Below are 15,736 nucleotides of genomic sequence, written 5' to 3'. Positions count from 1 at the left end.
TTAAAAAATTATTTATATATTATAGAGTTGGTTGAGGTGGGGATAAATTAAACGCGATCTGCGATGACGTCACAATCGTGTTGCATTGTGGTCTATGGAGCGGCCTGAAGTGTGCATATGAAGCAGACTCGCTCCCTCGGTCAAAATCGAGGGGTCGAGGTTCTGTCCATATAAACTTCCCTCATCCACTTCATGAAGTGGAACACACTTCAAAATGGCAGCGGGGATTCCCCCGAGGGGAAGTGCTTAGGGAAGTTCATGAGTGCGTGACTAAAACTGGAGTGGGACGCAGCCCGGGTAGTGCGCTACATTAAAGGTGTCTGAAGGTGAGGGATAGTCCCTGTTGAGAGCGTCAGGTGAAAGGTCATCATCATGTGGATAATTTTATTTACAACTAAATTATTATTCATTCATTTTACTAATAGTTAGATTGGGCAGGCCTTCACAAAATGGCCTTTAATTACAAAAAAATATATAAAAATTGCCTTGACAAAAGGGCACTTTGGGCATCAAAGGGAAAATGGCAGGTGCTCAAGCACCCATCGCACCCCCCTCTGCACGTGCCTGGTTCTCAGTGCATGTTGTCATAGTTTTGTACATTTTTGTAGTGATGAATGAAAACCGTAACTTTTATGGCCCTTTTGCAAAAGAACAAAGTAATGATAGCTTTGAAAAGAGGAAAAAGACATCAAGAAATTGCAAGTTTTAGCTTCTACTATAAAGCAGAATAAAAGTTGATTCGCTGATTTGATTAAATTTATGTGTTTTAAAATTAACGAGTTGGACTGTAAAGGAAAAACAGCATTTTTTGGGTCAAAATTGTGAGAGAGGCAATAATATTTTATGTAGTAAGCGGGACATTCGAGTAGCGCATTCTAGGAAAAGTGAAACAATTTTGTTAAAGGGTTGTGGCATCCCAGAATGCACTGCAGCATGAATACATTATGTGGTTACTGTTATATGATTATTGTATTTAATTTTATGCTTTATCATTGATAAAGTTTGTGTGTTAAATGTTGAGGTCTATGTAAAACCATATTAAACCTCTTTTTTGTATTTACAAGGTAGTCTCCCTGCTTTATGGTAAGTGTAATACAAGAATGCCTATAATAAGAAATCTTGTTGAAAATTTAATATTTGTATAAATATATAATATTTGTATGATCTGACCAGAATGTATTGACTTAAGACATTTTGAATTTAATGAATGAACACATTTAATTGGATAAGTACTTAGGATAATTTAGTAATTTTTGTTTTCATAATGAATTCCCATGCTTCTATCTCTGTTATTTCACACTTTTGAGGATTTTATTATTATTTAAAAACATGACAAATAGTATTTGCAAAGAATAATATTGACTGTGGTTTCTCGTTTTACTTTTAACATCCTCCAGGCCTAAAAAAAATGATTGTTTTGTATTTCAGGTAGCTTTTATAAACCACTGAAGGTATTTGAAGCTCTATTATTGCAGTACTCCTATGGAGACCTCACGATTGCATAATGGTCTCGTATGGCCATAGTTTCCAAACACCTTGAAGGCTTTCCTGTTTATTTACAATGAAGCACAGGGGACATGTTGTCCACCGAGAACTCCACCTCTACCTTCATGACTCTGTATCAATCTCTTTTGCTCTTCTCATTCGTTCTTGAACAATGGATCTTAAAGTCTTTTTGTGGAATGTATCTGCTTTCAGGAGCACGCTCAGAATTGAATAGGAATGTTTGTGGAAAAGCAATAACTGTGTGTCCTATCGTCACGGTCAAGGCTGTATTAGTGAGGAGGAAATATAAAATTAACTGTTAGAAACTCTTTAGTGACTCATGTTGGTATAATTGAAACATATTCACACACACTGTCTCACACACACAAGGCCAACATGATGAGGTGCAGAGTGGAGTAGATTAGTCTGCGATAAATCACATCTGCTCTGTGTGAAACCGATGATACAGACATACTCCATAAACTCCAGCATGCCAAAAAACGCACATGTGAAACACTGAGAGAGACGGAGATAAACACACATAAACAGACACTAAAATTACGTGTGTGTGGAAAAAGAGTACAAGGAGGCACTCTTAGCTTCAGCTAAATCTTTATTACCATGTGCTTGAGTAGTTTGCAATCACACCAGCATAAAAATAAACTCTTTTAATACATTCTCCTAAACCAGAGACAGCTGTAAGTAACCAAGTAATCATGACCAACCTGAAACTTTTTTTTGCCTCAGCACATAAATAGTTTTAAAGGTGACATATCATGAAAATCTGACTTTTCCATGTTTTAAGTGCTATAATCAGGTCCCCGGTGCATCTTCCAACCAAGGAAACGTGAAAAAGATTAACCCAGTAACTTTGTTTTGGGAAGCCTTTTTCTGCAAGCATCTGAGAAAACGAGAGCGCCTTATTTTGCTCCCTTGGTGACGTGGCAAAGGGATCTCATTATAATATTACCGTCCCTTAATCTGTAAGTTTACACCCATGGCACCATTATTGTGTTTTCGCAAGCGACAACGGTGTACTTGTTCTAATGCCATGGCGAAAGTTTGAGCAAAACATGCTACCTGTTCTGTCTTTGGCTGCACAGATGAGCACAGAACACTATTTACAGTCCCAGCCTCAGAGACGTAATCTGTATATAAATATAATAAATGATCTGTGGAGTATTTTGAGCTGAAACTTCACAGACACATTCTGGGGACAACAGAGACTTATATTAAATATTTTAAAAAGGGGCATAATATGTCTCCTTTAATGTTTTAGATGACACAACAGCATTCGCAATGTAAAAAATCCAAAACAGCACTACTTGTATACAAAAACGCGCCCTATTCATTAAAAAGTCAATTTGTTGTCGTTCAACCAAATTCAACCATATTCTTGTGGACTCTCACTTGAGACTGAGAGCATGCGCAGTATGATATTAGTGTGAATCAAACAATACCATTCTCAAAACCAGTTTAAACACAGCAAACAATTTTTATATGAGCCTATAGTACGCACGACCTCTGAGTAAAGCAAGTTTAATTTAATTTGTTCATTCCAAAAATATTTCAAACTTGTGTAGACTCGTTTTTGTAGTCATTTTCTAATACAGTTTAAAATTGCCTTAACAAATTACTCAACATATGTCATTTATTATCACATTATTTATTTGTTTTGCGTGTTTGTGGATTCAGTCGGTTTTTGAAACTCACTGATGGAATGTGATTTCTGCGTGAAAACGTTCCTAAGCAGATTTCGCGCACAAATACCTGCGTACACAGTTAGTGAATGAGGCTGCCAATGTCTGTCAAGCTGAATTAAGTGCAAAAACTGTGAAGAAGAAAGGACATTCAATGCAGTAAGTATGTGAGGCACTGTTGAAAAACATTCATTTTCGACCTAATGCGTTGTTTGCTTTCCACGGTTTGCACTGAGGAAAGAAGAAAAATTCTTACATTCATTTATAGCAACACTGCCATCTGTTGGTGAGACTGTCACAGCACAACAGCTTCAACTCAAGTCCTACTGAAGCTCCTGTGTCTTTCACCCCCTTCTATTAAGAGCATGCGAAACATTCATCCGTCGCTAGACATTGCTTATAAAGTGACAGTTTATGTAAAGCAAAAGATTTGAACTACATTGACTGTGCTCCATTCATTGTGCTTAGCCCTGGACATCCATCTCTGGCTCCTTCTCTGTAGGCCCTTTATTTTTTTAAACTAATCTATCAGTCATTGAGTCTTTGATCGTTATTTTCCAGAATGTGTGATCATCACGTATCCTCTTGGCTCTGACTAGCCTGTGACGACACTTGGCATCGTGAAGTAGCCGGATGGATGAGGGAGGACCATACAACCCTGATCTGGGCTGGGGGTATATGCAGGGGGTTCATCTGAAGGGTTATCGGTCGAGCTGTCGACGGGGTCGGTGTTTTGAGTTGCTGGCATGGCGGTGGGAGGAGTTACAACGTAGCCTCCATTTTCTGGAGCAAAACTCTCAGACTTTCCCGACACGCATGTGTGATGTCTGTCCATAGAGCCGTCAGGTAATTTGTCCTGGGTGCAGGATTCCTCGCAGCACAGAATATAAGGCCCACTGAACTTCATGCCTGATTTGTCTTTGCACATGCCTTCCCCCACATAGGCGTGCAAGTGGTTTGATCCACCTGACCTTGTCATTTTAACAGCATCTTCACTGTGTGACAAGAGCAGCTCCCAAGAGACACTGTAACAAAGTTAAGTGTAAAAGAAAAATATTGTCAGACATGGAGATTTAAGATACACACGCATGAAACTGAACCCACTTCCATAATGTGACACAATAAGTTTGAGGGTTTGAAAAGAAAAGAGGCATTAGGTGACAGGTTTCATTTCCTTTTTAGAGAAGTGTTGCTGTTATTAACTAAAACTTAAACTAAAAGCAAAACTAAAACTAACAATGTTCTTCAGTAATAGTGCTGAAATATAAATAAAATCTAAATAAGAATAATGAAATAAAATATAACAATATTTTACACATTAAGTCGAAGTACTGAAATGACTAAAACTAAAGCTGAAATAAAATAGTTAAACGTAAATAATTAGAATAAAAATTCAAACCACATAAATCACACAAAGATGTCTAAAACTTAAACTAAAACGAAAATCGAAAATATAAAAATAAAAGCTAATCTGAAATATTGATATTTATGAAGACAATTCATATTTTTATTGCAAAATGTTGTAATTTGATTCAGAGCTGCTTACCTGCTTTTGCAGAGACTGACATTGTCTGCAGAGAGTAGTACACAGATGGAGGTTGTCTCTTTCTCACTCTGGAGATTTGGCCATCCACCGGGAGTCTTCTGAAAGAGAGAAAGATAGAAAAAACAATTATGTAATACATATAGTTTAGTTTAGTTTAGTTATAATACTTAGACTGTACTTAGACCAAAAAGGCATATTTGCCATCATTTTAGCTTTTGTGTACCAGAAACAGTGAAATGGAATGCCTTTTGACAAAGGTATTGAAATAAAAACAAACTGAAAACACTATATCAATATTGTACATCAAGCTGCAGATTCACCTTAAACATTTACTGTTCTGAGATCAGTTAGTAAAGACTCACCGTTACCATCCCCTCCAGCACTTTGCTCTTTATGGGTGATGGAATCGATCCTTTCCAAATCTTGATCCTTCTATTATAGAATTACACACATGAATAAACAAACACAAACAAAAAACGCTAAACATGAGCGAATGTTCCTGTACCAATACCAGTGTAATGAGATGAGATTGATTTCAAGAGAATGTATAAATTGATTAAATGTATATTTTGATTTCAGTGTATGCCATTTTGGATGGATGCATAAATGCATGAATGTAAATATATAGTGGGTTTCACCTGTGTAAGACTGGTAGCCCGTTGTACAAGGTGACGGAAAAAAGCACGCCCACAAACACAGCAGTCAAAATGTAGATTACAGGGCTGATGGACGATGAAACTACAAACACACACACACACACAAATAGTTTTTCTTATGCATCAGGTATCGAGTTCTGTCCTGTGGGTATCAACTACTTTTGCCCTAAGCATAAATAATTTCACAAAGATATTTCCAGATCCAGATTTGCTATTTTAAAAGAAGCTTGTGATGAATTATATACACATGAAGTTGATTACTTTAATGCAAAAAAGACAGAAGGGCATGCAATCACAGGACACAGTAGGACATTTTTTTAAATTTTATATTTATAGCATTTTATATTTAGTTCTGAAATACTGTTAGCACACTCGGTAAGTATCGTGTATGAATGAATGAATGAATTATTACTTTACAATATTCCATTTGTTAACATTAGTTAACTGCATTTACCATGAACTAACAATGAAAAATACTTCTAATAAATCTATTAATATAAGTTAATGTTAATTTGCTAAAAAACGTTAATAATACATTATTAAAATCAAAAGTGGATCTGTTAATATTATTTAATGGCCTTGAGCTAACATGAAATAACAATAAATAATTGTATTTTTATTAACTAACATTAACAAAAATGTAACAAATTGGTAACACTTTATTTTAAGGTGTTCTTGTTACGTTACATGTACTTACTATTATAATAACAAGAAATTATGCATAATTACATGCAAGTAACCCCAAGCAAGCCAAACCCTAATCCCAAACCTAATCATACAGTAAGTACTGTACATGTAGTTAATTAATATTACTCAGTACTTAAATGTATAATTACACTGTAACAACGACACCTTAAAATAAAGTGTAACTCAAATTTATTGCTCATTAATGTTAGTTAATGCATTAACAGATGTTAACTAATGGAATCTTATTATAAAATGTCACCAGACAAACATGGGTGAATTTTCATGTACACGCCAATTTTTTAACAGTATCTGATTAAAGTAAAACAGTATCTGATTTATGTAAAAAATTAGCCCAATCTACCCAAATCCAACTTATATATCAAAATTAATTATGGATGCACCGATACCACTTTTTCCAGTACTCGCCCGATACCGATACTTTTATTTTTGGGTATGATTTGTCACAGTTTACTTTATTTTGCTATCCTCACTTACATAAATGGACTATAGTGTCCTGTACCCACTAGTAAAAAAATATAAAAAATACATTATATTCATTGCATACATATACTTCGTAGTAGATATCCTTAACTCCTTTCTGCTGTCTGTTGTTCTGTTGTCGGTGTTTCTTTGTTTGAATATGGCGCTTATCACATGCTGTGTGGTATCGGGGCATTTTAAGGAGTACGAGTATGCGTACAGGAGACCAGTATCGGTGCATCCCTAAAATTAATCATTTTCTTTTCTTTTCTTTAACTGAATTAAGTAACGATTTAGTAATTAATTTCTACTTTAAATTACAAGGACAAAATGAGCAATGAATTATTTAAAACACCATTTTAATAGGATATGATCAGAAGCACACATCTGAAATCAAGGCGTTACCTGGCTTAATTTTGAACACTGCTGGTTGCGACCATTCTGATGGCTCAATGACATAAGTATCGTCAGGTTTAGGTAGTAATCTGATCTGGGCCTGGTATTCAGTTGAAGGATATAGATTCTTAAAGTAAAGGTCAAAATTGCTCTCCCCTTCAGAAAGTGTACAAATTTCTGAGGTCTACAAAGAGAAAGTGAAATCATGCATGTGATCAGTCACAGCTACAATGAATCATTTAGTAAATGCAACACAGATGCTGAAAGATAACTAACTCACCTTGTTGGTCGAGATTTTTAGCTGGATGGAGAACTGAATATCTGTGGAAACAACTGGTTTAGACCAGTTCAGTATGAAAACGCCATCGCCTTCCTTCACATGGATCTGGTCAGGTTGTGAAAGTTTAACTTGAAGAGAAGAAGAATGAACATTAGTGCTCCTCCTAAACTCCAGATGGCATGCAAGACTCTGCTAAAAATAACATTTAAAAAAAAACTCACTGTGTTTTGAAGTAGGGAACGTCCTAGCGTAGTACACTTGTCTCAACTCCACTGTTAACAGGTAAGGGTCAGGGGTTTTTACCGAACACATGAACTCAGAAAGCTCAACGTCTCTCGACTTCAGCTGAGGATCTTCACAACAAACGGAGAGACTGAGGGAGAGAAAGAGTTGTCAGTGTACAGGATGTGACATCACGCTTTAGATCAGTTGTTAGTCACGTGAGTTTGTGATGGATGGAGAACTCACTTATCACTATTACTGCACCAGAGATGATAAGACATAAACTGATAATGTTCTGTCTTCATTTGCCAGGTACACGTCACAGTTGTTTCTCCCGCTATCACGCACTGCAGGTTAAAGACTCCATCTGCGAGAGGTCATGAACTTCAGGTATTTGCAGTGTAAAAAGGAAATGCTTTTCTGTTTTAGACTATTAGCAAAATATAAGGAACATTAATACCATTGTGAGTCTTCCAGGACACCAGGGGGCTCCAGTCACTCCAGAGTCCCTCTGGACCTCGCGCCCTCACTCTGGCTTGATAAAGGTAACCAGACAACAGTGACTCCTTGTCAATCATATACTCAGAAGCACTGGTGTTATCCACAATCTGTTCCAGTAAAAGAGAATGAGAAAACAGATTCGTTCACAAACAAAAGACGTGTGGCCGAAATTGTGTACTCTCTGAGTACTTCTCTTGACTAAGTAATTACGTAGCGACTGTTAAGAAATATATGCTCTAGGAATGTATGTAGTATGAATATAATCCGGGCTGCATTCTACTTTGCTTTTAGACACACACTCGAAAACTTCCCTATGCACTTCCCCTTAGGGGAATCCCCACTGCCATTTTAAAGTGTGTTCCACTTGGTTAAGGAGTGAAGTTTATATGGACAGATTCGACCGAGGGAGCGAGTCTACTTCATATGTACACTTCAGACAGCTCCATATAGCACTATGCAACACAATTTTGATGTCACCGCAGATCGCATTGGATTTACTCCCACCTCAAACAGCTCTATAATACACAATTTTTTTTTCATTTAAAACAGCCCCAGTATGCCTACATACATATAAAATGCTCAATCAAAAAAAAAAAAAATTAAATAAATCAACTCCATAGCTGATTCCAAGTAATCAAGGGCTCAGGATGTTCCACTCTGGCCCATTGAAAAGGTTGCATGGCACCCATGCAACATAAGCACTGATATACATCCGAGTCGGAGGAAAGCTAGCTAGGGAAGGGCCTTAAAAAAACTAAATGGAATGCAGTCTGACCTGTCCCAACACCCACAGTTTCGATCTTTGCACTTGACCACTTGACCACTTGTCTACTTACATGACGTATTTCCTATATTTGGCCCAAGTGTTCAAGTGGGTGTGAAGACTGCAAGCCTGTGTAGAACTATTGATTATCCGATGGGAAACACTTACAACATAATGTAAAAATGCAAGTTTTCACAGAGCTTTACTGACACATTCTGTGTTTATTTTCGCATACGGTGTTACTTTGCACTTTAAAATAAACTTTTCTGTTTCTGTTCAATAGACCCTATGAACGACACAATTTAATTGTGATGCTTCTTATTAAGTGATAAAAAAAACAGTTGCAAACATTCTTTTTTTTCTTTTTTCTTTATCTGGGTACTTATTCTTTTATGAATACTGTGAATTCAGACACACTTTTTACGAAAAGTTTTTCGCGTACTGTATAGTAAGGAAGTATGCGATTTCGGATGCAGCCCTTGTTTATGAGTCATCATTCATTTAAAACTGATTCATTCACAAACAAAAAATCTGTTGACTGTCTATGTGAGCGAGTCATTGAATCATTCACTCAACTGATTCGTTCAAACACTGATTCACTCAGGAAGTAAATGCTGCTGTGTGTTGCAAGTGTGGTCGATTCATTAATATTGTCAATATTTCCTCAAAAGTGTAAGTTACTACTCAATATTAATACCTTGTTTACAATTTCACATTCGCAGACATGCTATCAATGTTAATTTTAGTCAATTCATCACACCGGAAGATGATTTGTGTGCATAAATATTACAAGAAGGTAGACACTTGTCTTGAATATGTGCGACGCTTCCGGTGTCATCGATATTTCAGTTTACAGAAACAGTCTTATTCTCCTTGACACTGCAAACTAGTAATTGTTTTCCTATTCGTGTAATTTATTACCGTAATTTAGTATCATAATGAATCCTAAGTATCAGAAAATAACTTCCACGTTACAAAATAATAAGATGGATATCAGTAACACACGGAGCATAATCGGTAAACAAACGATGCTCTGCCAAGTGCCAACCTGTCACCTATATAAATACATAACACTCTCAGCATTTACCTATGTAAATATCAAAATCTTGACAGTGGATCTGTCTCCAGTTTCAGAACGCTAGCATCACTCTTTCATGTGGAGGCTTTATCTTAGGTGGGAATCGCGTGAAGTCTGAGGTTGTGATGATGTGTCATTACAATGGCAGATTGTGGTGTTTGATATTACAGAGAGCTGCTTCAGCACAGACATTGTTCTAGACAGGATATCCACAAGATATCCTATCAGATAATATTTGAGTGTGTCAGAACTTTAATGCCATTCAGGAGTCTTGGAGTCTATACTGGCATTTTACTCATTTAAAACAATCGTTTCATTAAAAATATAAATATATACAATAGGATACACTGTCGTTCAAGAGTTTGTTTAGAGTCGGCAAGATTTTTAATGTTTTTTTTTTTCTTCTTTTTTGATTGAATAAATGACTGAAATCATTCTAATATGCTGATTTGGTGGAATATTTATATGGAAATCATGATACATTTTTCAGGATTCTTTGATGAATTGTGCTTGTGTGGGTGTGTGTGTATGTATAGTTTTACTTTTTAAATATTAATAATATTTATAAAATATATATTTTATATATTAATCAGCACAACTTTAGTAAAACATTCAATTGAATTAAAGGTTGTTAAAATATCTAAACCTAAGGGTGCATAGTTTAAGAATATATCAAATTACTAATATGCATTTGGGGTAGATGAAGCACGATTATTATTATTATTTTTTTTTCTGACAGTGTACTCACAGTCCAGTCATGCATGTATCTGCGATACTGAAGCTGGTACACAAGAGTTCCTGTGATATTTGAGGATACAGGATATGGGCTTCTCCAGGACAGCAGATGACCTCCGCCATCAGCCACCCTCTCTGTCAAATCAATTGGGGCCTTAACTTTTCCTGAAATCACACACACACACACACACACACACAGAACGGTGAAAGACTTTTCCATGCCAGAGATGCTTTAGAAGGTAAATGCACACACTCACCATGCTGAGCAACTCTGAGAGTTGTGGCTCTGTGCACACAGGGCACTTTGAAGTATAGAATGTGACTTGTATGTAAGTTAAACCTCTCAGAGTTATAGCGGCACACGTGAGAGATCTTCCCATTGGATAAAAGCACACCAGATGCATTCGAGACGCAAAGTGTATCTTCGCTACAGAGAGGGAGAGGGAGGAAAAAAGTTATTTTCCCCATTGTAGAATTTCTTTCATTGTGTGTTTGTTTGTTTCTTTTTTCACCTACTCTATACGTGCGTCCCAGTAGTACAATTCATGCGTGTTTTCTTGTGGATCGACCTCCCATGTGCACTGTGCATAGCTCATGTAGTCATTGTGGCACTGCAAGGAATCCAGCACTGCAGATTCTGAAACAAGAGTTCAAAGGTCAGTATTTTTTTCTTCAAAGCGGTCTTTTAAGTCTATTTTTCCCCCCAGATGTGTGGCCACAGGCAGGAACTTCCAGTGACTTACTAGACTGGCAAAGCTCTGGGGGATAAGGTCAACTTAAAGGGATTTTTTTTCATTATTATTATTAGATTCTGCAAAGCTCTCAAGATTAGTTAGAAGTGAACTTCTAAAATCAGATCTTCAGAGCTGCTTTATACTGACCAATCAAAGCCATGTCCTGAATTACAAGTGTCTGCAAAGGAAAATCTATTGACGTTTAGTTCGGTCTAAGATAAGGATTTATTTTGGCTGGGATAATAAAATTGATATGTATGAGCCAGAACGGAGGCCCCAAGAAGATTAGAGAAAACACTGATAAGGGTCTATCTGGTGGACACAGGCCTGAACTAAACAGGTTGTATAAAAAAAGAATTGAATGCAATAATATCTGAGAGTGTTATCTTTCTCTCTCACCTTTCCCAGGCTTGACTTCATGATGAGGACATTTGTCATCACTGATGCCCCCCCTGACCAGCAGAGCGAATCCAACCATATGCAGAATCCATGTGGAGAACATTGTAGCTGAGATCCGAGATCAGAGGCTTTTTACAGTAGGTGATTTTTCTGGTTACTTTCAAGATATCTGAATATTTAGAAACCAGTTATGACGGTTAGAACCACTCGATTTAAAGGCACAGTTCACCCAAAAATGAAAATTCTGTAATCATTTACTCGACCTCATGTCATTTGGGCAACGTCTGAAGAATGTTAACCTTACTAACTTTTCAAAAACACTGAACTGTTCTTCAAAATAGCTTATTTTGTGTTCCACAGAAGGGAAAAAGTGATACAGTATTGAAACATCACATGAGGGTGTGTTGTCAGTGTCACGGGTGCACACACACGAGGGACGAGGAGACGCTGGAGAATACTTTACACAAGACTTTATTCATAGGAAGGAACCAAGGGAGACGAACTCAGGAAGACGTATACAGGAAGACCTTCAACATCGGACAGAGAACTAGGGACTGGGAACACTTTATATACACACACACAGGAGGAGGGGATGACGAGACACACCTGGGAGCCATGACACATCAAGGGAAACACCTGGGAAGAAATCAACTTAATTAATCAGGGGAGGAACAGGAAACAAACCAAAAAAGGGCATGGGAAGGCACATGGGGAGCAGGACACACACGAAACATGGAACAGAGTCTGACACAGAGTTTTATTTTTAGGTGAACTATTACTTTAAGAACAAATGTGACACAAGACATCATGCTGTTATAAAAGCAAACACAAACACATAGGTCTAAAAACACACCACAGACATGCATCTGAGAATTCTCATTGGTTTTAAGCACAAAACGTACTTCCTTTTTCCTCTCACACGTTTATGCTAACAAAAACACATAGGCCTACATTTTTCCCCCTCATTAAAAAACATTTTGTCACTGAAAGCCTTTGCATCAGTGTTAATTTTGACAGCAAATTTTGATTTAGTTTTAGTCATAGATTGGTGATTTCAAATATCAACATTGGCTACCAGAAATCACTTACTCTGCCTTTAACATCAATGTCATTTTGTCCGAGTGACAATAGCAACTAAATTAGGCTGCTGTCCCTTTAAAACTGAACATTTTTGTCATTAAAAAATAGTTTTAGTTCGTTATCGGTATCGTCTAGTTGTCCTCGGTGAAAAAAATTAACACTGCTTGGCATGATGAAAACTTTAAAGGTGAAGTAATTTTTGTGCCACCAAACAAAATGTAAAAATTAATGACTCCTTCCGTCTATTAGTTCTGAATGAATCTCTTCCCAAATCGTCCCTCCCTATTATTTTCGTCTCGTTTTTATTCGTTGATGAAAATGTCAATAGATTTACGTCATAGTTTTTGTCATTAAAAAATAGTTTTAGTTCGTTATCGGTATCGTCTAGTTGTCCTCGGTGAAAAAAATTAACACTGCTTGGCATGATGAAAACTTTAAAGGTGAAGTAATTTTTGTGCCACCAAACAAAATGTAAAAATTAATGACTCCTTCCGTCTACCATTGGTCTGACAAACAGATTGTTTCGCCTGACAAACAGATTGTTTCGCCTCAACCTCATATCATTGGTTGCGTAAGAAGTGATGTAACATTACACACTTCACTTTAAAAGTGTTAGTTATTTTAAAATGTCACAAAGCATCTAAAAATGAAAGAAACATTGCATATATTATAATTGCTTACTGTTTGTGACAAAAGCATGGTGACCTCCAAATCCATCTTTCAATGAAGAATTCAAAATCCATCTTTTAATGAATGGAGCACTTCCAGGAACAGGTGAACATCTTAAAACCCGCTGTAGATCTTCATACAGCACGTCTTGTACCGGTATATAAAACTACTCGTTTGGGGTGAACCTGACCATCTACCCGTAACCCACTAATGGAGCTTTGTAGCGTAAAAACAGACGTAGTACTGTATGTCGCACTACGTTTCTCGCAACTGCCAGGAAACTGTAAAGAAAGGGATTTCCCTAAGCTTAAAAGAGGGCGAGGGGCGTTGGGGGAAAGAGATGTGGTCACACAGAACACGTCCTTTCGGAAATTGACTTTAAACTGTGTTTAGTTTGTAAAAGTTAGTTATGTTGTTTTATGTTGATTTTAAGTTTAGACTTTCATTTAGAGGTTGCGTGGCGTACGGTAGGTGTGCTATATTTAGCTGCGGTGAAGTACACACGTGCATGTAGGTGAATGAACACTGAAAAGGGCAACTGTGTTTTCTCTATGATGAATCTTGGTGGTCTTGACTTGCGCATGCACTGCACTGCATTGCAAAATAAATAAATGCAACATGGTAAATTTGCTTGAAGGTAACTCGTTTTCTGGAAATATATCTTGATTTTTTTCATTCTTGTTTTAAGCACAATACTCTAAATATAGTTATGTTTAGGCTTAAAAGCATAAATCTTAAAGCATTCATCTTGAGTGTTTGATTATTTTAGGTTAAATTGTGTAATTTCTCAGAGAAACTTTGGGATTAAAAAGTCTTCAGAGTAGTGCTGGGCGGTATGACCAAAAATGTATATGACGGTATTTTTCAAAATTATACCGGTTTCACGGTACATGACGGTATTTTTTTTTCATGCATGACCGGGTGTTAACCATATTTTCTACTGATTGAGAGAGGAAATACTGCAGTATATTGACTTAGAATGCCCTATTGATGAGTGAATATTGTCAAAAAATACCACACTAAATAGTGACTAAACACGACCCCTTTTAATACATGTTAACCAGGAGTCACTCTCATTTATAATCACGGCATCGTCTGATAAAATCAACATGCATCTACACTAAAGAGCGGCTATGCGGTTGTTTTGGCTATATTACTTTTTTGTCTCATGCAGCGCACTGCCTGCGTCTGAGTAACAAACTAAAAAAAACAACAAACAAAAAAGTGCATGTGATATCAACAGACGAACTACGCTCATATTTATAATTCCAAACAATCAGTAAGCGACAGGTGCTAGGAAACGCTGTTTTGTACTCATTTATTGACGAGTCGGCTGCGGTGCGGCCAACTGAATGCGCTGCTTCTCTGCCGCTCACTGCACAGAACAGACACCGAGAGAGGTGACACTTCTCCGGGAAAGTCAGACCTCGCGTTCGCGGGACAGAACTGGAGAAATCTTCCAACTGAACCATAGCTAAGGTTTATACAAAAAAAGTCGCTAGGTTTGTCAGTGTGAATATTCTATGGAAAAAAGCCACTAAAAGGGTCTGAAAGTTGCTAAATCTAGTGCTAAAGTCGCGCTCGTGTGTGTGAGACGCGGGAGCTGATGGCAGGGGGCGGTGGATATTTGTGGCGGTCAATGTGGATATTGTGGATGAGTTCTTCTGTGTCATCACGTTCTACTAGTTCTACAGCTTCAGTTTCGGAACTTTCACGCTTAGTAACACATACAGCTGTTCCCTCACCACAGTGCAACAGTGAAAAGGGACCCCTTTCAAACAGCGTCGCGTTCCGAACGTTGTTTAAGCGACATACACTGGTATTGCGGTATTTTAAAAATTCATATCATAACAAAAATAAACACCGGTATTCGGTATGAACCGGTATACCGCCCAGCACTACTTCAGAGTATAATTGTCTTTATCCTTTTTGGTTTCTGATTATCTGTTAATAATCTGTGTATTGATCAACCCAGCAGAGCTAAGGAATGAGAGTTTTTTTCTTTTCATGAGAATCCCAAACCTGACGTTTCCTACTATAAAATGATCTATGATTTGGTTTCCTTTTCCAGTTTTCAAAACCAATCTTCTGCTTTCACAACATAGACTATTAAGATTATCTTTGATCCATATAAAGATCAGGATAAAGGTTTTTTTTGATTTGGAAATCTACAGATACGCTTATAACAAATTTGTTTTTTGAAAATTGTGAGATTACCATTTCATGATCACTTCATCAAAATGATCTTTTTAATTAAATGATTAATTAATTAATTATTTTTTTAAATAATGTATCTTATTGTATTATCAGTGTTGTTTCAGTCCT

The 15,736-nt window shown here is 37.0% G+C and overlaps 1 protein-coding gene across 1 annotated transcript; it reads right to left on the bottom strand.

Moving 5' to 3' along the window:
* Positions 1-2,895: 2,895 nt before the first annotated feature.
* LOC107740669 (interleukin-3 receptor class 2 subunit beta-like) lies at positions 2,896-13,646 on the bottom strand. The gene is made up of 14 exons (XM_016553174.1): positions 13,424-13,646; positions 11,663-11,831; positions 11,046-11,166; positions 10,787-10,956; positions 10,543-10,694; positions 7,913-8,060; positions 7,699-7,819; positions 7,452-7,603; positions 7,231-7,358; positions 6,960-7,134; positions 5,370-5,469; positions 5,094-5,163; positions 4,732-4,826; positions 2,896-4,210 (listed from the first exon to the last, which is right to left on the bottom strand). Exons 2-14 carry the CDS (start codon positions 11,763-11,765, stop codon positions 3,781-3,783), a joined length of 1,965 nt encoding a protein of 654 aa, XP_016408660.1. The 5' UTR covers positions 11,766-11,831; positions 13,424-13,646; the 3' UTR covers positions 2,896-3,780.
* Between the last annotated feature and the right edge of the window lie 2,090 nt (positions 13,647-15,736).

This window comes from Sinocyclocheilus rhinocerous, unplaced genomic scaffold, assembly GCF_001515625.1.
Source record: "Sinocyclocheilus rhinocerous isolate Xijiao unplaced genomic scaffold, SAMN03320098_v1.1 scaffold705, whole genome shotgun sequence".
Taxonomy (NCBI): domain Eukaryota; kingdom Metazoa; phylum Chordata; class Actinopteri; order Cypriniformes; family Cyprinidae; genus Sinocyclocheilus; species Sinocyclocheilus rhinocerous.
Note: the sequence above shows the minus strand (reverse complement) of the source record. Positions and strands in the feature narration are given on the sequence as shown.

Coding starts and splice junctions, on each gene's coding strand:
- LOC107740669 (XM_016553174.1), bottom strand. CDS start 11,765: ATGTTCTCCACATGGATTCTGCATATGGTTGGATTCGCTCTGCTGGTC. Junction 11,167..11,662: donor TGAAGTCAAGCCTGGGAAAG/GTGAGAGAGAAA, acceptor CTCTTGTTTCAG/AATCTGCAGTGCTGGATTCC. Junction 7,604..7,698: donor TGGTGCAGTAATAGTGATAA/GTGAGTTCTCCA, acceptor TCTCTCCCTCAG/TCTCTCCGTTTGTTGTGAAG.